Source organism: Brassica rapa, chromosome A03 (genome assembly GCF_000309985.2).
Source record: "Brassica rapa cultivar Chiifu-401-42 chromosome A03, CAAS_Brap_v3.01, whole genome shotgun sequence".
Classification (NCBI taxonomy): domain Eukaryota; kingdom Viridiplantae; phylum Streptophyta; class Magnoliopsida; order Brassicales; family Brassicaceae; genus Brassica; species Brassica rapa.
Genome location: NC_024797.2, coordinates 777,292 through 800,410, shown reverse-complemented (window position 1 = coordinate 800,410; position 23,119 = coordinate 777,292). Strand labels below are relative to the sequence as shown.

The 23,119-nt window shown below is 34.7% G+C and overlaps 5 protein-coding genes across 5 annotated transcripts; 3 read left to right on the top strand and 2 right to left on the bottom strand.

Annotated features, from left to right (window-relative positions):
- Positions 1–2,799: 2,799 nt before the first annotated feature.
- Positions 2,800–5,997, bottom strand: LOC103855584 (cationic amino acid transporter 6, chloroplastic). The gene is made up of 3 exons (XM_009132589.3): positions 5,029–5,997; positions 4,698–4,929; positions 2,800–3,543 (listed from the first exon to the last, which is right to left on the bottom strand). Exons 1-3 carry the CDS (start codon positions 5,995–5,997, stop codon positions 2,993–2,995), a joined length of 1,752 nt encoding a protein of 583 aa, XP_009130837.2. The 3' UTR covers positions 2,800–2,992.
- Positions 5,998–10,076: 4,079 nt separating this feature from the next.
- Positions 10,077–11,385, top strand: LOC103855582 (transcription factor DIVARICATA). Its single transcript, XM_009132587.3, has 2 exons — positions 10,077–10,639; positions 10,848–11,385. The coding sequence occupies exons 1-2, from the start codon at positions 10,329–10,331 to the stop codon at positions 11,173–11,175; spliced, it is 639 nt and encodes a 212-aa protein (XP_009130835.1). The 5' UTR covers positions 10,077–10,328; the 3' UTR covers positions 11,176–11,385.
- LOC103855583 lies at positions 11,333–12,460 on the bottom strand. Its single transcript, XM_009132588.3, has 3 exons — positions 12,208–12,460; positions 11,733–11,813; positions 11,333–11,579 (listed from the first exon to the last, which is right to left on the bottom strand). Exons 1-3 carry the CDS (start codon positions 12,370–12,372, stop codon positions 11,556–11,558), a joined length of 270 nt encoding a protein of 89 aa, XP_009130836.1. The 5' UTR covers positions 12,373–12,460; the 3' UTR covers positions 11,333–11,555.
- A 272-nt stretch (positions 12,461–12,732) lies between these two features.
- LOC103855581 (ACT domain-containing protein ACR12) lies at positions 12,733–15,529 on the top strand. Its single transcript, XM_009132586.3, has 10 exons — positions 12,733–13,051; positions 13,388–13,448; positions 13,642–13,764; positions 14,000–14,094; positions 14,403–14,487; positions 14,595–14,654; positions 14,798–14,853; positions 14,950–15,055; positions 15,147–15,215; positions 15,297–15,529. Exons 1-10 carry the CDS (start codon positions 12,894–12,896, stop codon positions 15,357–15,359), a joined length of 876 nt encoding a protein of 291 aa, XP_009130834.1. The 5' UTR covers positions 12,733–12,893; the 3' UTR covers positions 15,360–15,529.
- Positions 15,530–15,942: 413 nt separating this feature from the next.
- On the top strand, positions 15,943–22,770 carry LOC103856829. Its single transcript, XM_033289055.1, has 3 exons — positions 15,943–20,414; positions 20,560–20,853; positions 21,538–22,770. The coding sequence occupies exons 1-3, from the start codon at positions 20,007–20,009 to the stop codon at positions 22,708–22,710; spliced, it is 1,875 nt and encodes a 624-aa protein (XP_033144946.1). The 5' UTR covers positions 15,943–20,006; the 3' UTR covers positions 22,711–22,770.
- Positions 22,771–23,119: the final 349 nt, after the last annotated feature.

The window sequence follows — 23,119 nt, the reverse complement described above, 5'->3', positions numbered from 1 at the left end:
ATAATGCATTATCTTTCGTCGTTTTCTGGTTACCATTTATACCCATAAATGTAATATTAGAGTTGTCTTTTCTTTAGTTCAACGACTTTGTTTCTTGAAAGAACAAAGATCTACCACGTAAACAAAAATTTAGGCTACTTTGGTCCCAAAAAAAACAATTCAAGGGAGTGTAATTTCTTGTATTATGCTAAGATAATCAGTGAAGCTATTAGTTAAAGTCAAAGTGTTAATAGATATTGTTATTAAGTATGGTTTATGTATCTTATTCTACTTCGATTTGTTTGGTTAAAAAAAATAATTGATGTGGTTTGCTGATCTAATACAATTGGTGAAAGAATAGACATATAAAATCTGCGAATCCATATTGTATGATTAGAATGTTGAATAATGTCCAAGACCAAGTTGAGGACAAGATTTACACATCATGGAATGGAATGTTTTGTAACTTTAATTTTACTTTTTGGATGATAAATATGTGGAAGGTATTGCAAGTTGCAAAGAACTTCCCTGTTTAAGGAGAATCTAATCAAAAGTCGTAACTCTAATCTTTCTAGCTATTTTTCCTCTTGCGGTCTTTTTTTGGAGAGACTATATAACAACTTGCTATCAAATATAAAGATCACAATGATTCGTAAAGCGAATGTCAAAGCTTATGATAAGTTGAGAAAAAAATCGTAATGAAAATGTCAACAGAAAAGTGAAAGTAATTAGATTATACCTATATCTAGCTATGGACTAATGGACTCACTAGCTTCTGCACAACTTGTCTTAGATTGTGTCTTGAGTGGTTTTAAAGAGGTTGACATTTTTGTGGTCCCATTCTCTATTGAATCATGATTAAGCTATTGGCTTTTTCATCTACTCTATTGCATCTTACAAGTCTAGCTAGTCTCAATTTATACTACATACAATACCTTTTTTTGTTCAAAATACTACAATACTTTATTCTAAATCCGAACCATATTTTCTTTCTTACATCTTGGCTTTTGGCTGATCTTAGAATTTGTTGTCATCCTTTCTATGTAGTTGTCTAGTAGTTATCTTTTATGGCTCTGGAAAGATTTCGATCTTTGCCGGCTTCTGGCTCTGGAAGGAAAGTGTTCCTTGCCGGCTTATGTGTATTCGACTGCATTTCACCCGTTTTAATATTAATCCAACAGATGACAAAAAAAAAAAAAATCCAAACCATATTTTATACACCTTTTTCATGGCCGTCGGAGAGGAAAAAAGTGGTGTAGTTGTTATCCTCGAAGGATCAAAATAATGGTAATCCAATGTAGAATCCAACATTAAGGTTTGTGATTAGGATAAAGGCAAGTTCGAAAGAGAACACTCACACTTAGATTTTAATGAACCCTTTTGGTGCTGGAATGAAACTCATGGCTTAAGTAAAGTGTTGTTTCTAGAAAGAGATTAAATATATGTTATTGCCAATAGAATCAATCTTTCTTATTGGCAGAATATTTTCTGAAAACAAATCCAAAAATATAATAAAAAATATGAATAAAAAGTTTCCAACAATTTGAAGATCTTGAAAAATTGGGCTATTCTTGGATGGTCCCTATCTCTAGGAATATAGTCACCAAAAAGAGAGCGAGAGAGGGAATGTAAGCAAGTGTCGTCTCCCACTTAAACACACTTATTTCAGATTCGAGTATATATATCATCCACTTAGAAATATATAAATGTAATTATGTATATTATATTAACCAAAATGCTCACGTAATTATTGAGAGTGTTCAATAAAAGAATAATTGGACTGATTTGATTATTCGATTAAGATTTACAGATTCGCTCCTGACTTACACAGTCCTCTGCAAGAAAAGATTAGAAAATACAGAACTTAAGTATTAACTAAACTTAAAATGAAAACATATTTAACAAACCAAAACTTTTTGAGCATATGCTTAGGTTTGTAGCCAATGAAGGGTATAGGAAATACTGTAGAATATGTAATATATTTCGTCCATTTAATATTGAAGTTCCTAGCTAACACGAAATAATGTTCTTTAAGCTAAAGTAACATGTATTACACTTGAAATGGTATCAAAAATGTTATTTGGTTCGATATGTAAGAACATTACTGATTGACATGTATACAGAGTCTTTTACATTTGAGAATATTTAACAGTACGAAAAGGTAAGTTATTGATCACTAACACACTGACCTCGTAAGTGAATAATTAAAGGCTAAGAACATAATAACTACGTATATCAACTATCAATATTGTGTATGAGAACAAAAAAAAGAAATAACAAAAAGAATGTATTATATCCTTAAGTAATTCGTAACAAGTGATCGTGGAAAAAATAAAAAAGAAAAAGGTGATATTGTTCGACTTGAAGCTTCGGATAAAGTCACGTATGTGTGTCCCGTGATAAAGATGGGGACCCTTCGCTATCAATTGTATGCCATCTCTCGTATTCATGAGAGGCTTATGTCTAGCTAACGTATCCATTTATTAAGGGAGTGTATCATATATTCATTCATATATAATACGCCATAACTATTTCATACCAGATCCTGCCTTATACGATTGATAAAGATTGATGTTTAAATGTCGCAATCTTCTTTATCGGATAGGTGTAATTTAATATAAATAAACGGATTAGTGTAGTTAGAAAAAAATACACGTTTAAATGTGTTGTTAACTACTCAAATGTTACACAATATGTCTTAACAAAAAAACGACTCAAATGTTTAGATGTTGCATAAGAAAAATAAAATATATTTGCAGTGGACTTTAATTTTCCTCACAGAATCTCACAGACAGGAATATATACATCAGTTTCCAAAACTGTTAAATAATAATTCTGTCACATATATATTCTCAATAATCACCCTCTGCCAGAAACAATCAAGAGTCCAAATTCCCCTAAAGTTAGATTAAATAACTTTCATTAATTATTTCAAAACCCCCTCCTTTTGAAAATAGAGAGTTTAATTACATAAGCTAATTTTTAGGAAACAAACTAAATAATGTTCACTTATTCACACTTCAGTTAGTTCTTTCAAGACTTGTCCATCTTCTTTCACACCAAAAGACCCATTCGCTTCAGCGTCAGAGCTGGCATGAACACCATAAAACAAATACACAAGCACGATCAAACCGGAGAAGAACCCAAACCGGACATACGACGGTGCGTCCAACGAACCAAGCAAGAATATGTTCAAGAAAATCGACACACACGGGGTCCATGGCATGAAGGGGACACCCCATAACTCAGGTTTGTTCGCCTGAGGGACCAAATAATGGAAAATAAGCACGATGGCTATAGCCACCACCGCACTTGCACCGAGCATGAAAGCCTTGACCTTCCCTTGTGGCGCAAGTTGCCAGATGAGGGTGAAGACAAGAGAGATGGTGGAGAACAGTGTGAGAAAAGTGAGTGTCGGCCATGGCTTGGTGGGTCCTACTGGAACATAACGCTTGAAAATGAGAGCGTTTGCGACCATGTAGAAGACGAATAGGGTTCCAATGGATACTAGGTTTAGTAGGATGTTAAGGTCGGTAAAGAGGGCAAGAACCGCCGTGAAAATGCCTGATATGAAAAGAACAGAATAATTAAACAAATATTAATAACTGATCAATAGATTATTCCACCGGCGACAAAGTCTAGTTGAAAATCAAATTGAAGATAGTAGTGGGAGAAATGATTTAATGTATTTTGTCTCTTTTGCCATAGTAAGAAAGAAATTGTTAATGCTCTTGATCAATATAGCAAATTTGAGCTAGTGGGATGCTAAAATTGGTAAGGATAAGGTTGGACGCTTATGACCCTAAATCATAATGATCCACTTTGTGACAATGTGAATAGCTTTATGAGAAAAACCCAATGTTTATGCATATATCATATGGATAAAAGAAAGTGTATGGCTCACAACAATGCTCTGATCAACTTAGATTATGGCTACCAATAATTGTAAAATGTTGATTGTCATGACTAAGATGTAACCATTGAGATACTGCCAATATATTTCGAATATATGTCTTCCATGCATTTTCAAAAATATCTTCACGGTTTTTGTTTTTATAATGATATGATGATTAGTCGGCCAATGGATGAAGTTCCTTATAATTATCCAACAAAAGTGGAATATGTGTTTTTAACACTAAGGGAACACGAAAGAGACCAAAAAGACCCACCAAGCAATATATCACAATCAAGACCGTTGAGAAAGACTGAATCTTTTGGAAGCTCAGAACTTTACACAGAGCAAAAGAAACCAATGGTGAACATGACATCTAGCCATCGTACTCAGATGCTCTCTCTGTCTTAAAGTTGTAAGACCCAAACACCACAAAACCCATGACGTCCCTACGTCTAATATACCTTCTACACATCTTGTCACGATCAAGATCGATAGGTGAAAGATTTTTAAATGGTTGAGTCCAAAAGTTTTGATTTTGAAATATATTTTTGAAATGGACACGTATAGATAATGCACTCACGTGGATCGTATGATCTTTGAGAAAACGTTAAAACATCAAATCAAAGAGAGAAGAAAAAAAGATCATGACAACAACTGAAACGGTTCTAGCTTCACTTTCTAACCTAACTGCTTGCCTCTATCTCACTTTATAGACCAAAATGCACAAAATCTAATTTTACTAGTATATTGATTATTCATCATCATTGTTTTTGACAGTAATAATATAAAATGAATGCGACAGAACAAAAAAATAAAAACGTACCAAGAAAAGAGGAGGCGTTGACTGGCGTAGATGTTCTGTGATGAATCTTAGCGAACCAAACGGGGACCACTCTGGACCGTCCGATGACACACATGTACCGAGCTTGACCTAACATGGCCACCAAAAGTGATGTTAAGATCCCAAAGCTTGCTCCTATCCCCACCACTTTCGTCACCCACTCCCAGCCGTTGGATCCTCTGAACGCCGCGGAAAACGGCGCCTCCGGATCTATCTGCGTTACACATGTCCGCCGTTTTCAACCCCCAAAGTCAAACAACGTACCGTTTTTTCTTTAACATAAATAAAATAAAACATTTAAATGATTACGGACCAGATCGTATGGGAGGAGCATTGACATGGAGACGGCCATGAGGCAGTAGAGAACCGTAACGATGGCGACTGAACCGGAGACACCGACCGGTATGTCCTTAACCGGGTTTTTCACTTCTTCCGCCATGGTCGAAACGGCGTCGTATCCTATATAGCTCAGGTAAACCATGGCGGCTCCGTTGAAAACACCCGCCGCTCCGAACGGGAAAAACCCCGACGGATGCTCCGGTTTCGCCGGAGAAGTCAGATTCTTGGAGTCTCCTCTCAAGAACCCCATCACGATCACGAACACTATGAACGCGATGTGAAATGCCGTCATGATCATGTTCACCTTCGAGCTCTCCCTCGTGCTGCAGCAGATGATGACGGTGATCGCGAGGACCACGACGACGGCGACGGGATCGATCTCGTTGAACCCGCCGGGGAGGGCAGAGACGACGAAGCGCCATTTGTGAGTCGAGATCCCGAAGGCGGTTCCCAAGTACGCCGTGAAGCTCCTCGAGACGGCGGCGTTCGACATCACGTAGTCCAGGACGAGATTCGCTCCGGTGAAGAAGGCCGGAAACTCGCCGAACGTGATGCGGATGTAGCTGAAGGCGCCGCCGGCGACGGGGAGGTGCACGGCGAACTCGGTGTAGCAGAAGGCGGAGAGGAGAGCGCAGAGGCCGGCGATGGCGTAGGAGACGACGATCGAGGGGCCGGCGTAGAGGCGGCTCGCGCGGCCGGTGGTGACGAAGACGCCGGCGCCGACCATTCCGCCGATTCCGAGGCCAATGAGATCGTACCACCGGAGCGTACGGCGCATGTGCTCGCCGGAGACGGCGCGGACGCGGCTCATCTCGTCGGAAGAGGTGGAGACGGAGACGGCGCGGCGGGCTAAGCGGGAAGGGGTCGAGGAGAGGGAGTTAAGGTAGACGCGGAGGCTGGAGAAGGAAGAGTGTCCGCCATTGTTGCTGCTCTGCACCTCCATTTTCACCGGTTTGAATTCGGGTCGGGTCGGGTCGGGTCAGATTGTGGAGGACTGAGAATTTTAGTGATTTAGACAAGACTTGGTTATATAATAGAGAGATTATGGAAAACTGAAAGGGAGAAGAATAAGGATAAAAGATAGTGGCGTTTTGCTGTAATTAATGATAATGTTTAAGGGTAAGTTCATATTACCATATTATTATTAAGAAGAAGATTGTTCTTATTCACAGTAATCTCATAAGCATCGTCTGAATAAGCACAATTACAAGATGCCTTATCTGTTTGGTTCGGTCACAATTAATTTTATATATTACCAATTATGCTAATGCTTTTATAGATTCATGTACAAATCCTAAACTAGTTTGGTAAGTATATAGTATGACTTTCAGAACTAGCTTTGCTTGTAAATAAATTTTTATTGAATAAATAATCTACTAAAAGTAGCATCTTAATTAATGCCATTAGATTACGTGAGAAGATAAAATTGATGTGTTTCTAGACTGAAAGTTTGTAATTACGTTATTGCTAATTAATTGGCACTAACTTATGTACATACAATTAAGAACCTATATAGTTGAACAACTACACTTGTTCGAAACGTAACGACTCTGCTTCAGAGCTTCTTTGTTAGTTCCCGATGAAACCGTAACGGACGTTAAAAAGAAACAAAATCAGACGGCGTTAACTTCCGAATATACGTAAGACACGGTAACGACGACGTTACCTTTGACGGCTATGTAGGTCTTGAAGGTTCACACGTGTGGCAATGAATGTGACACGTGGGATACAGTTTCTTAAACAAATGGATAAGCACACAGGTTTTAAAGCATATATAGCGTGACCCAAAATCGAGGAAATCAGTTTTTTTCCTTTTCGTTTTGTGTTGGTTTTAAACATCTCTTACAATCTTCTAGGAATATTCATATCAAATACCTTTTGTATATCACAATTTGGATATCATACTATAATAGTCCTGCTATAATGTAATAGGCGATTATTTTAATGAAGTGACTTCTGTTAGGTCAGCACAAGTCAAAGATTGTCAAGACCAACTAACAAAATGTCCAAGATCATTTTTACATTTAGTTTTAGCTTCAATGAAAGCTGAATGTGACTCATCTGGCACCATCAACACTTGATGAGGTTACTGTAAAATGATTTTGTATATGCTAGGCAAAATGCATGCCCCTTCCAAGATCCAATCACACTCATATCTGGATACATATTTCATTGCATTGACGTTTTTTGGACGCGCATTGCACTAGCTTATCCAAACAAATATGAAATATCTACTTGGAAGCCTATCCTTTTCACTATAAAGGATAATTAGAATGAGTGTTAGCCTATCACCAACGTTGACACATATTCGCATCAACCACACACATATACACATTAAATTCGACGAAAAAAATAAAACACTATGATTCGCATGGAGTCCAATCACGAGTCCACATTTTTTTGGTTAAATAAAAGAGTAAAGAGATAACGCAATAAAAACACAAGATAAGGGGGAGTGGTTTATACAGCGAGTGGGATGGTCAAATCTGATTTTAGATAAGATGCAAAACTCAGTTTGCCTCAATCCGATCACGTCTCTCACACACTGTATATCAGACCTGCCCATCTCCTATAAATTAATACAACTATATATGAATATGAATATTTTAAATAAGAAATGTTTACCTTATCATACAACAAGCAAACATTATAATTTACAGTGAAGATAACAACATTCTGCGTTTTGTAGGGTTACAGGTTTTTATTTTATTTTGTGGTGTAGCAACTAGCTGAAAGCACACAATTAACCATAAAATTTTTTGTATGTCAAATGTGTAAGAAATGTTTGATAAAATTATATATAATATGGGTTTAAATTGTTATTCAGCAACTAAAGAATATATCTTCATTTGAGCATCACGCAATGTAATGTAACAATTCTCTATCTAAACAGAAAGAAGTTCAAGAACCTCCTTAGACATTGGTTAACATAACAGTCTTCATCACCTTCTTCGTATTGTAATGTTTTCCTTCTTTATACTTTTTTTTTTTGCCTTCGAAGCACTTTGTTTAGGACTTAATCTTTAGCCAAAAAAAAGTTTCTCTATTTGAATCTCTCTTGTAGCGTGAGCTAATTTAAGTTGGATCAGCCCATAAGGTAACTACGTATTATGGATCCGCTGATAGATAGTTAAGCTTACGAGCCCAATTTAAACTCCCTTTCGGAGGCTTTAACTAACCCATTTAATAAATGTTCCTTTTTCGCCCCCTCGTTTTCGAAGATAATATCAAAACTAAAATGTGATAAACAGCCAAAAAAACTTATAAAAAGAGCAAGAAATTAGTAGATTTTTCTTCAAAGAGCCACGTGATGGCTGCGCAAGAAGCCACGTCATATAGGCAATCAGTAAGATGCCAAAAAGTACTTTTGAGAAACAATTAGGAGAATGACACGTGACTCAATATTGCCATACCGGTGAAGAGTCGGTCCACGCACCTTCCTGGAGTGCGTAACGTATCCACTTAATTCGCGGATCCAATTAGATTAGTAAAAGTGTGTAAATCATATTAAAACAAGTAAACTACTTTGTGATTTAAATAAGTACAGTTAATATACTAAAATACTCGTCGAAGTTCCTTTGTTTCCTTTAATTAATTTGTTGAAGTTGGTTGAGACTCGATAATATAATAAATAAATACAATGAAAATATCGGATAAGATAAGACAAAACTGAATGTTGTCTTTGTTTTACTGAACAGAAGTATATTATAAGTGGTATATAGTCTCAACATAAACGTGCAACTTATAACCAAACGAAAACTTGTTTAACTGAAGCATGGTAATTACGAATATTGATTAGAATATTTAATTAATCACTAGGTAAAGAGTCTTGAGTCTTGAGTTTTGAACTTTTAATTTTAAAATAGTTGAAAATTGTGCGTTTTGACTAACATTAATGGCCTAACTATCAAACATTGGTCAAATTTTGCGGTAAATACATAAGTAATCTGGTCGAAATGTGAAAAAAAAAACTGGTCACACTGTTGAGCAATCATGGTATTGTCTTATTTGAATGACAAGAGTTGCGTTCTCGGAAAAATAGTTAGATGGATTAATCGCCAAGAAACATGAAAAGTCAACAAGTTTTACATATGCAGTGAAAGGTAACACAACAAATTACAGTAGAGGAAGTAAGGCGTTAGTATGATTTAAGTTTTAAATTAAACGGACGGTGTAGCAAAGCAGCACATTGGACCCCCAAGAAAAAGAAGAAGAGTGACAGGTATAGCAAAGAGACGTAGACAGTGGATTCCTTTGCGAATGTGAACTCGAAAGAAACTTTTATAGACTGCTTTTCGTAATTTTAGGCGGTTAGTTTTTCAAATAGCCACCTGTCGAGATATTATTGGAAAGTAAAGTGGCATATGCTTATAAAAGAATTATAAAAGGGCAATTGTCAATAATAGCACCTTTTGAAGTTTATGTCTCAAAAATAGCACTAGAAAGAGAAAGTCACAAAAATGACATTCATTAAAGGGTAAAATATCCCTAATACCCTTGGTTTAAAATTAAATAAACAAACAAAAATAAATAAAAATAAATAAAATAAAAATAAAAAAAATGAAAAAAAGATTTTTTTTTTTTTTATAGTTTCAGATTATATGTTTTCAGATTCGAAATTTTTATAATTTTTTTTTTCAATTTTTTTTTTTAATTTTTTTTTTTCAAATTTTTTTTTTATAATTTAAAAATACTTTTTGAAACTGTTTTTAAAATTTTTATTTTTTATTTTAGTATTTTTTTTTTATAAAATTTTAAACCCTAATTCCAAAACCCCACCCCTTAACTCTAAACCCTAAGGTTTGGATTAATTAACCCAAGGGGTATAAGTGTATATTTACCTCTTTAATGAAACCTATTTTTGTGACTTTGAACCTTGAGTGCTACTTTGGAAACATAAACTTGGTTTAGTGCTATTCTAGTCTTTTTCTCATTATAAAAAGTCAGAATAAGAAAGAACTGTAACAAACTGGAGCATAAAAATACAGTCATCAGGGGTCAGGTGTGTAACCCTAAAATTAAAATAAATAAGAAAAAAAAATAGAGAAGAGAGAGAGAGACAAAAGACATCCCAATTGCAGAGAAACCGTGTTGAAGTTGGTCTCTGAGCTGCTTCTTCGCCCCTCTTTATATTTTCCAGCAAATTATTTTCCTTTAATAAAAACTTTTCTAAGAAAAAAACCGTATAAATTATCTGAGAGTCTTCAACAGTTTCTCCAACATCCAACAATTTTCAGATTTTTTGGTGACTTTCTTTCGATTAAATCTTTGGATATGGCGTCGAGTCAGTGGACGAGGTCAGAGGATAAGATGTTCGAGCAAGCTTTGGTGCTTTTCCCTGAGGGATCTCCCAATCGGTGGGAGAGAATCGCTGATCAGCTCAACAAATCGCCTGGTGAAGTTAGGGAGCATTACGAGGCGTTGGTGCACGACGTTTTGGAGATCGATTCCGGCCGAGTCGATGTCCCTGATTACATGGATGACTCTGCGGCGGGTTGGGACTCAGCTGGTCAGATCTCGTTTGGTTCTAAACACGGCGAGGGGGAAAGGAAACGAGGAACTCCTTGGTCGGAAAACGAACACAAGTATGTGTCCTAAAATCATAATTCACAATTTTTGAAAAATCTTTTTTGGTAAATTAGGGTTTTGGTTGGTTAGGGAACTTAGGATTTAACAGTTTTAAAATTTATTGTCGTAAAATTTTGATTAATTTAGGTGATTAATTACATTGTTTAATATCTAAATATAGGTGATTAATTACATTTTTGAATGTTATGAATCTTTTTGTTACAGATTGTTTCTGATTGGATTGAAGAGATATGGTAAAGGAGACTGGAGGAGCATATCAAGGAACGTGGTGGTCACTAGGACACCTACGCAAGTCGCCAGCCATGCTCAGAAATATTTCCTTAGACAGAACTCGGTGAAGAAGGAGAGGAAGAGGTCGAGCATACACGACATAACTACGGTCGATACTAATTTAGCCATGCCTGGTTCCAACATGGACTGGACTGGCCAGCAGGAGAGCTCTGTCCAGGCTCAGCAGCAGCAGAGCATGTCGGAGTTTGGTCAGGAACTGACTCCTGGTGGTCATTACGAGGAGTTCGGTTATCGGATGTGATAAAAAAGGGAGGAAGTTTGTAATGGTTTTAGTTTGTTTAGTAGGGGGTTTTACACATTTTATGTGAATAGGAAAGCAATAGCATTGGGTTTATTTTCTTATACTGATGAAAGAATAAAAAAATAGTGTATAGAAGTAAGTTTTTTTTGTAACACACTTTGTTTGGTACCTTTTTGGTATTTTGAATCAAATGCATATGGTTGTTTTTCAGTTGAGGCAGTCATTTATATTTTTTTATAACAAACACACAAACAAACATACATCAGGAGGGTGACAAGTACAAAGTCTCAAACCAAGAGGACAAAGGTCAAACTGTCACAGGCTTATTCTTCACTTTTTTTTGCTTGCCTTGTGACCACATGTTAACGCCGATGATGAACTCATGGCTTCTTATCCTCTGGCTTCTGCATAAGAGAGTGGAAGCAAACGATCAATGAACGAGTTCTTTTATTTGATATGTTCCTGCTACATTAGGGTACTAGATATCCCCCTAGTTACACATTATTTAAAGAAAAAGAAAACAGAGTGTAAGTTGATGTGGTATGATTAAAGTTTACCTTTCCTGCACTTCCTTTCTCACTATCTGTCTTCTGTTGCTCGAGTTTCTTCTTCCTCTCAAGTATCTCCTTCTCCATTTTCTACAACAAAAAAAAAAGGTTCTGGGACTTCTTAGATGTGGGTTGTGAGAACTAGATGATACATAGCTTCATAAACTAGACGGCGTGCCAAAATACATTCATTCAACACAGAGAAACTGATATAGAGCTGCACAGCTCATCGATCTACTCTTTGACTTTGACTTTTTGAAACGAAGGCAGACCAATTTATATATCAAAAGTACGGATCCAAATCTACCTAATCAGATCTAGCTTCATTTCCATAAATGGCATTTTGATCGATTAACAATGATCAGATATTTCTTTATCTGGATTTTTTCTCTAAACATTGAATCTAAATAAGTAACAGCGAATTAAAAAAAACTCTTATTCAGCAATCAAGGGACAAAAAAATGAGCTTAAAATGAAGAAGAACCTGGATGTAAATGGTCTCTTTGGCACGTTCCTCATCGCTAAGCACACGACCTTTGTCGTCGCTGAAGCAACGAACCGATCCAACAGAGCGAGATGCACCAACCTGACTCTCCCCTAAGGATCGAGCCAGACCTAGCCGTGCGATCGCATAACGAGCCGAAGACATCTTTGCTAATCACTGATATTTTTCTCGAAATGTCGTTTATTTTCTTTCCGGAGAGAAGGAGAGTCTCGTAGCAGATTCCGGAAGAAACCGCTTTAACCGAACATATTTAAAGGCCCATTGGGCTGTTATTGCCTAGTTTTAAGCCCAACATCGTTTTTTATTTATTTATATGCATTAGTAAATCCGAGAACAAGTCCGATTGGCTTGTAGATTAGAAACGTCAGCAACCAAATCAATGCGTCTAAATTCGACTCACTCTCACATTATTTATAGCAATTTGAATAGTTTTCAATCAATTATTCGTAGAAACATACAAGAAAAAAATAAATTAATATGCGATGGTACTACTACTACTACTACTACAGGTGGACCAACTAAAAAAGTGACGTCACACATCAGCAGATTCAGCACTCCACCATCTTGTGTGTTATCACAAAACGCCAATTATTATCGCCGTTTTGGATTCAGTTCTCTTCTGACTTGGGAGGAGAAAGAAGAAGAAGTCTGTTTCAACAACTTCAATGGCGCTCTCGAATACTATCTTCTCTCCTACTCATTCTCGCCCGATCAGCCGGCAAGCTCGTTTCCCCGCGCAAACTCCACCTCCAGATCTACCGTCTGCTTTGTTCGGTGATCGCCGCAAGTTCGTCGAAGGTGTAATGCCTCTATTGACGATGAGGTTAGCGGTTGCGTTTTTTCTTCGCTGGAGATTTACAGTCATTGTTGCTCGTTCTGATATCTCGGATTTAGCGAACTTTTGTTAGGTTCTTTATATTAAAGCTACTCTTAAGTTCGAATGATCGAATCTACTAAAATATTTGCTCAGTATGTGATCTAGATTCGTCGTTATGAATCTTGAGCTTAAGAGAATCGAGAAACTATATGTATCGTTTGTTTAAGATGAACCAATCGCAGATTCTTGTGTGTGTGTGTGTTTTTGGTGATATCATTGGTTCGGGTGATTGATCTGAGATCTGCTATACATCTTCACGTCCTTGTTTGATTTGATGTGCAGTATAAGAAACCGTGTATATGCTTCGATTAACAGCACTGATGCATCCTCTCCGTCTTATCCGGTTAGTTTCTTGTTTCAGCCTTTTTGTTTTTTGGATTTTAATCACCATGGACTTGCATGTATAAGGTTTATGTGTTCATGTGTATAATATTTGATATATGTGATCTCATTTTCTTATGTTTAATAGGGATAACGGTCTGCGTATGAGTGTTTATGTTGTTGAGATGACATTTGCTGGATAATTTTGATCGCAGAAATCAGAAGACGATGAGGACTTTGTTCCAATGCCAATGGTTTTGATTGACCAGGATGCTGACCCTGAAGCTACCATTGTACAGCTCAGTTTCGGAGATCGTCTTGGGGCTCTCATTGACACTGTTAGTGATTGATTCTGCCCATTAAGCTTGTTTTGGTTTTTATTCCCATCTTATTAATGTGGTAAAGATCCTGCTTACACCGGCAACAGCACAAGGCTTTAGCCGTTCTTGATCTACTCGAGCTAGATTTGTAGTATTTTGATGTTTGACTATTAGCTTATCTCTGCTTATCTTCTGGTATTGTGGAAACTTGCCTTGTTTTCGGCTTATGAGAATCATTGTTGTGTTTTGGCAGATGAGGGCGCTGAAAGATTTGGGATTGGATGTAATAAAAGGAACTGTCACAACTAAAGGATCCGTTAAACAGACAAGGTTTTCTATAACAAAACTGTAAGAAAGTCCTTCTTTCCTGCTCTCTCTCTTTGCTTTAGATGTTTTCCTAATCACTTATTGGCCTCTAACTTCTTCAATAGCATGTACAGTTTTGTTAATGTCCACCTTGTTTATGATGATCAACCGTGGAAATTTATTTTCATCTTATGCTGGTGTAGAGATCTTTCATATGTGACATTTACTATAATATTTATCTGAATAGTTCTTTCAAAAATTGATAATTTCTGCAAGTATCATCTTCAGCTACCTGGATTGTCAGCTGTCATAGATGCCTAAATTGATTTTCGATATATTTTTTATAACAGAGACACTGGTCGGAAAGTGGAAGATCCCGACTTGTTGGAGCAAATTCGGTTAACAATCATCAACAATCTCTTAAAATACCATCCGGTCTGCTTATGCTTTCTTTATCCCTTTACCTTAATCACATTCACATTCAAAAAGGCTTGCATTAAGCTTTGGATAATGTTATAACATTTCCCGTGTTTGTTTTGCAGGAATGTAGCGAACAACTTGCAATGGGTGAGACCTTTGGAATAAAGGCTCCAGAAAAGAAGGTAAGGTTTACTATCCTTGTTGGACTGTACTTATGTTCCCCATGTCTTCTGGCTAAATCGAGCGTTTGAAGAAGTTTGAAGTTGTTCTAAAAAAGCCAGCTTTACTGATATCTTTATTCTATTTTGGATTCATGTGGTGACAGGTTGATGTTGATATCGCGACTCACATACATGTGAAGGAAGACGGACCAAAGAGGAGGTATATATATATAAGTAGAAATGAGAGCACACAGTCACATTTTTGTGCCTTACAGAATAGTTTACATAACCGTCGCCGGTTTGTTGTTTTCTCTAGCCTGCTTTGCATAGAGACAGCAGACAGGCCAGGTCTGGTTGTAGAGATGATAAAAGTGATGGCTGATATCAACATTGACGTGGAATCCGCAGAGATAGACACAGAAGTACTGAAAATTCTTTAATACAATCTCCACATGTACCTGCAGTGTAATTCCCTTTCTACATCCTTATAACAATAACGTGTAATTGTCTCAGGGACTGGTTGCGAAAGACAAGTTTCATGTAAGCTACCAAGGGCAAGCACTAAACCGTACTTTGTCACAGGTGAGCTTTTTTTTGTTTCTGTTACTTTCTACTTGAAACATTTAAAAAAAAAGATAGGTTAAGAATCAACTTCTCCTGCAGGAGCTGGTGAACTGTCTGCGTTATTTCCTGAGAAGGCCTGAAACTGACATCGATAGCTACTAAATGAACTCTGTTTGTTCAAAAACATAAATTGCTCTCTATCCTTCTTCACGCAGTCGTATCTGTGCTTCGAAACTTTCAAGTCATCTGTTTGGAAGATGATGTAGAAATTCCTGATACTAAAACTGAACCATTGTGGCTAAAAATAAATAAATGGGGTTCTTGACACTTGATTTTTGGGTCTTTTTGAAAATAATAAGAGACTCGAATTTTTCAAATTCGAAAAAAACTTGAAAACCTGCCTTTCCTTCCGGATATTGAAAAGGGAAATTGCCACAAATACCACATTCATAGTACCATTTTTCATGTTTACTCAAACTTTTAATGAAGGAAAAATACAATTATACTCTTAGGATTAACTAATGTAGACATAGGGTTTAGAGTTGAGAGGTGGGGTAGGGTTTTTGGAATGTGAAATTTATAATTCTAATAAATATATAATTACTTAAAAAATATATGAAAAATAGTTTCAAACATAATTTTTGTTTTTAAAAAAGAAATTTGAAAATAAAATTAAAAAAGTTCAAAAAAAAATTCAAAAAATTATTTTTATAAAAAAGTTCGAATTTAAAAAAGTATAATTCGGAAACATAAAAAAAAAAATTATTTTTTTTTATTTTTTATATTTAAATAATGATTTATTATATATATATAAATAACAAGGGTCTAAGAGTCTTTTGCCACTTAATGAAGAAGGTATTTTTGAAAATGTCTCATTAGTGGTGGTAAAAATGAAAAGTGATACTATAAAATTGGTAAACATGTAATTTCTCCTATTGAAAAGTTTATGTTTCAGGGCTGGACTGGACTGGACCGAGTAAGGCTGGATCTTTGGATAATAACGTGACCTGAATGACCCCTAGGATCAGAGTAATAATAGGGTGTATCTCTGAAATAATATAGAAATTAAACATAAATTTCCAAGTGGAAAACCCAATAGTACTAAAGCATAATTTATTTCAAAATAACACATAAGACGATCTCCAATGGTGCTCTATAATTTTTTGTATTCTTTTTTCTCTATAATTTACTCTATGTATAACCACTGGAGCAAATTCAACTCTATAATAGAGTTACTCTATTTTATAGTGAAATAAAAAAAAATATATAGTGTACCATTATAACATAAAATAAAAGTTAAAAAAAAAATATTTATATTTTGGTTATTAGGATTTAGGGTTTAGTAGGAAATGGGGCCAAGATAAGGGTTTAAAGTCGAAAGTAATTTAGTAAATTTTGATTAAATAATTAATATTATTTTGAAAAAAATCTGTACGCTATTTTTATATAATTTTATTTTTTGCTATTTAAATCATTTATCTTAAAAATTGAAAACAAAATCCAAATGTTTGCAAGCTCTACAAACATAAATTAGTAATCATAACAACACGTTAACTAAAATTTATTATTATTTGAACTCACTAACTGTTTTATATTTAAAATAATATATTAATTATTTTTTATTTGAATACATCTGTTTTTTGTTTTCTAAAATGTAATACATAATCAATTATGAGAGATATTTTTTGTTAAAAAGGATTAATTTAATTAAAGAGAGATTTGACTATTTTTATTTAGAAAATAATACCGACAACTAGTACGCCTCTAGATTTTATAACAGTCGCCATCTCAAGTAGCAGCATCATAAGAGATTTTTCCAACTTCAGGTTCTTTTTCAAAAGCTTTAGACATCCAGCTTTTTTTTTGGTAAAATCTTTACTCAAACTTATTTCAGAATCTATCAACATATTTTTGAAAAATTGTAAATCTTTATGGTGTATATGCTCCTTTTTTTTTGCTAAAAGTGACTATGCTCCTTGTCAGCATTATTCGCTGATGTTAACAAATTTTGTTTAGTATATCATGTTTAATTGATAAATTGAAGGTGAAAAATGCACTCCACCACCTCATTAATTAGCTGTATTCTGTAATAGTCAATCATAAATAACTAAACAGTTTTTCGAAATTAAAATCGTTTTGGACTGATTCTACTCTTTTTTTGGTCTCCAAAGATAACATTAATAAAATTAATAGAAACTTCGCGTAAATAATTTTAATTGTTTTGGTGACTAATTCTAGTTTCTTTATGACTGATTCAATAACATAAAAAGAAATTTCAGTATCTCAACAAATTATTTTATTTTCAGAAACTTAATAGAAAACCACTAATGGGACCACTTCTCCACATGAACGTAATACATAAACTGGAATGTCAGTTGCGGAGATGTATATTTTTCTCCCAGAGGTTGATTGTTTCCAGTTTTTGAAGTAGTTTTTGGGTTTTTGTTTTTTCTAAAAACTATTTTTTAGACAATCAAGCTTTTAGAGAAATAGATTTCCTATAATCCAGAAAAATTAGTTTTTTTCTTCAAATAACTGTCTTTTATAAAGAAAAAACTAAAATCTAAGTTTTTATGGTTTCTTCCAAATCTAATGACAGTTTTTCAATTTTTTTATTATGATTAAATTTTTGCTATATTTTTGCTTTAATACAGGAAAACAAATAAAACAATAAATACTAGAAACAAATCAGATTTAATAAAAAAAACATCTGTTTAATATATATAATACAAAAATAAACTAATAAGAACATTTCTAAAACTTGTCAATAAAATTAACTTAAGTATTTAAATTTACTTTTATGTAGAGTTTACATGTTTTGTTAATAATCTATTGGTATTATTTATTGATTTTTTTGATTTATTCTTTTGATAATTTAAGTTTGGTTTTTAAAATCAATCTATAAGTGAGAAAATTTCAAAATAAAAGAAAACATTGATAAAATTTAGAAAAATTAAAATACTTTTAAAAATAAAAAATAAAAAATTTAGAAATAAAAAAATCTAAAATCAAAAACCAAAATCCAACATTTTCAAGTTTGTTGTTTAAAAAAATTTCATTTATTTTTAGTACAAATAAAAAATTCATGATCCAACTTACGTAAGTTTTTTTAAACTAATCAACATAAATTAATTGCGGATAATAGCATTTTATTTTTTATTTTTTCAGAATAAACATTTTACTATTATTAATATATTTCTTTTTATTAATATTAAAAACAGAAACCAAAAACTTAAACTTAATTATATGCACCGGTGCCAAAAGTTATTTTATAGTACAGATTATAATATTCTTAAGAACACATAATATAGTTTTCATAATTTCAAAGGGTCAGCCTTGGCCCCTCTATTACTAAATGACCTCTTGGTCTGCCCCTGGGAACGTCTAGAAAAAATTATGTGAAAATCTCAAAGGAATTTGACAAACCAAATATACCAAAGGAATTGAAACTGTCCAGCATGATCTTTTAATTTAGTAACATTCTATATAATATGTTTGTAATACTGTTTATAAATGTTTCGTAAGAAAACAGAGAAAAAAAAACCAAAAAGTCAGACGAACAAAAATAATCATATAATCATATACTAATAAGTTCCTTTTACGGCAACAAAAAAAAAACAGTAAACATATTATTTAAGAGAATGTAATGACGTGAGAGTAATTGCGCTAAAACCCCTATAAATATAAGATTCTTATTGTGCCAAGATTTCATCAAATTTTGAAAGAGAGTTGATTTGAGAATAAATTGACGAAACAACTCCCGATTTCCTATCAGAATCAAAAGAAATGCCAGGTTCTTCAGCTAGTTCCTCAGGACAAGCCGCAGCTAGTTCTTCAGGACAAGCCGCAGCTAGCTCTTCAAGACTAGTACCAGGTTTTTTAAATAGCTCACTACTGTTTCTTTTCCAGTGAAACTGGGTTTTCATCATCTCGTTACTACTTAAGCACTTGTGGCGACTCTGTGTAAGAACACAGACGCATGTTTCTTCCACGTCAACGGTTTGCATGTTGTAGTTCTTATAACTTGTTTTCAACGTTAGGTTCCGTTTGCATATGGATGTGGATGCGCATATAAATGCATCGTCCATATTCAGTATCAAATATTATTAAACCGTATAATTTTGCATCTGAGTATATTTTAAGGGAAATAGCCATAAAAAAACACTAAATTTTTTTTTGTCAAAAATATAGACTCGCGTGATCAAAATGACCAAAATATTTCATTAAAGAAGAAATATACACGTATATGCTTATGATTAACTAATCCAAACCTTAAGGTTTAGAGTTAAGGGATGAAGATTTGAGATTGAAATTTAAAACTTTATAAATAAAAAATAAATATTAAAAATTTGAAAATAAAAATTTTAAAAATAATTTCACAAAGTATTTTCGAATTACAATAAGAAATTTGAAAAAAAAATTCAAAAAAAAATTTCAAAATATTTTTTTTTATAAAAAAGTTCGAATTTGAAAACATATAATCTAAAAATATTTATTTTTTTTAATTTTTTATATATATCTAGGGTACTAGAGTCTTTTTACCTATTAAATGGAACATTTTAGTTATTTTCTTCCTTGTGGTCTATTTTTGTGACCAAAACTTAAAAATGGTCTATTTAGGAAAATTGCCTTTTTAATATGGATGTAACTTGTTCGCTTGTTATTTTCATAAAATTACCAGTTCATAAATGCAATTCCTTTTTAACTGGTTAATTATTTTCTTATTTCATGTGCGGTTTGTAATTTTTAGGTCAAAATTGTGAATGTTCACAGTTAGAATCAATAGGCCTGGTTGATTTGGAAAACATCATGAACCGGCGGCAAAATGCAACAACGAGAATCGACGTATTCGAGTCACCATTGCAAAAAGCATGTACTTGCAGTCAACTGGAGATCGTCAAGCTACAATTGCAAGAAATGACGTGGCCTAACCAGACGTCGGAGAGTTTAGCGGTCGATATTGCTGCTGGTAATGGCGATTTAGTGACTGTTAAGAACTTGTGCAATGAAAAAAATCTTGGGCTGGTTAGTGAAAAGCGTCCAGCTGGCTGTAAGCTAGCTGTACCGGTTGTGCGGGCTTCAAATGCAGGGCACAAAAAGGTCACTCGCCATCTTTTTGATCTGACACCTCTTGACGTTTTGATGCATGAAGACGGATATTGGGCTACATGTCTCCTTCTTGACGCCATTTTCTATGGATTTCTCGGTAAGTCTTTAGTATCTGGTATCTAACTGAGGCCGTTTATAGTTGCTTTTATAATATACTCAACTTATGCAAACGTTTCATTTTCGAGCTGTTAATTCAAAATTTTCGGAAACCTAAATAAATACAGCTGCATGCATGTTTAGTATTTTATGCTAGTATTTAAAAATTGTCATAAAATTTTGGTTTCATGGATTGCTAGACATTGTGTTGGAGTTATTCGAAAAAGTCCGGAAAGATGTCGATCCAGTCGTTTCAAAGAAAGTCCCGTATCTGGCAGCGACTAATTACTCCAGTCAAAGGTCGTCTCCGCTTAGGTTGTTAGCTTTGAAACCTGACTTGTTTCGTAGCCACGACGATCTTGGACTTTGGAAAAGCCTCGTCTATACTTGTATGTATCCACCTTCACAATTCATCACCCTCCTTTTCTGTCTCTCTTCATTGAAATCTTGCTAACTAAACTTGATTGTTCATATATAGGTATAGGTATAGACTTAAATTTTCCAACGGACTTTGAGACTCCAAAACCAAGCCTATACCAACGTACGCCATGCACACATCCAATTTTGGATTCTTTATATCCCAAATATAACAATTAATTTCAATTAATATATATAAATATATACTTACTGAAGTTTATCTGTGTTTCCTTTCATCAGGTCTATTTTGGATGTCAGTAAAAGCTCTGCCGAAATGGTTTGGTACGTAAGTTGAACTTGTTTTATTTCACCCTTTATTATCTAAGTTGCTTGATGATCTATGCCACAATGAAAGTTCACACACACACAGACGTATATATACCGATTGTTTTAATTTCTAGATGAAGTTAATTATTATACATGCATGTCGTTAGTAGTCAAGGAGATTTTCTTTTTCTTAAATATTTGGTCGGGCTCAGGCTATTTTTCTAGAAACACACACTTAGCCAGTACTACTAATTCACATGACTAATATCTATCTGCGATGAATCATGATAAACCACATGGACTTTTGAAACAAAATCATATATCAGTGAGTAGGTTGACCAATTAGGTTTTTTCATATATTAGTTTTTTTTCCTTTCTAATTAATTTCCATTGTGGAATTCATAGAACCATAGCTATACCTAAATGCTTAGCTATCAAAAGATAATAACATAAACTATGTTTTTTCTTTGAGATAGGATTCAAGCAAATATATGAACTTAAAGATAAACATCTTAAAGCTGATACTTTGCTACGATTAATGTGCAAATCTGCCAAAGAGATACGAGACCCCGTTAATGATAAGAGTTGGAGAGATATGATCTATGAAGCACTACTTGAAGCAGTGGAGAATGGGAACAAGGAATTTTTCATCGAGATAATTAAATATAACCCTCAACTTCTTTGGATCTTTGAAGCTGTCTCTGGCCGAAACCTCTTTCAGCTGGCCGTTGTATTCAGGAAGGAGAAGATCTTTAATCTCATACATGGCTTAGATAATAGAAAGGTCGCGCTACTTAGATCTCTCGACAAAGATAACAACAACATCCTCCATATAGTCGCTTATCTATCTCCTCGACCAGACCATCTATCCAAGATTTCAGGATCTGCCCTAAAGATGCAAAGAGAGATTCGATGGTATATGGAAGTAAAGAGCTTGGTATCAGAACGTGAAGTGGTGCAAAAAAATAACGAGAAGATGACACCACGGCAAGTATTCGAAGTGTCTCACGAGCCTCTAAGAAAAGAAGGAGAAGAATGGATGAAATACACAGCCACTGCTTGTAGCTTCGTGGCCGCTCTCATTGCAACCGTCACCTTTCAAGCCATATTCACTGTGCCTGGAGGTTATGATGAGACGTTGGGCAAGCCTCTTCTTCTTAGAGACTTGCATTTCACGGCGTTTATCATTTCAGACAGTCTCGCCTTCTTCACCTCTTGCACCTCTGTGCTCATATTCCTCAGCATTTTGACCGCAAGATACTCTTTTGATGACTTCATTGTATCGCTTCCTAGAAAGATGATATTTGGTCTAGCCATCTTATTCTTCTCCATCGCATCGCTGCTTGTTGGATTCATCACTGCTCTTTCCTCAACGATGCGTCAAAAGCCAACGCTTGTAGTCCCCATGAAGCCACTCGCTGCCCTCCCTGTCCTTCTCTTCTTGATGTTGCAGTATCCTCTTCTCAAGGAGATGATTTCTTCCACGTATGGCAAAAGACTCTTCCACCGCGATACAAAAAGTTGGCTAGAACTTCCTGGACAAGATCAACATGCTAATGTAACTTCCGTTTATGTAGGATCTTCACATAGTCAACACTCAGTTAACAGTCATCGAAGCCAGTAGGCAGTACTGATAGTCAAGTTTCCTTCCTTGTTGTGTTAAAGGTTACTAATCTATTGTACGTTTTTAAGCAGAAATTAATAAAACTTTTTTTTCTCATATTTCTAAAGAACAACAACCATCCTGCAGCAAGAAGATCATTATTCTTCGACTGAACAATTGTTAAACAAAGAAGGTTTGCATTATACCTTCCATAAACAAGATCATTATTCCATCTTTAGTCCTTTTCGCAACCAAACCAAACACGAGAAGTATTTTACAGAAACATGTTTATTAGTCGTCATTCATCAGTTTGATGTTTCATTTTTAAAAGGGAAGTGACGAATAGTGGTATATATATAACGTATGATGAAGTGCAAAAGGAAAACAAAGGAGATGTATATTTTTCTTTCCATTATAAAAGCAATCTTTC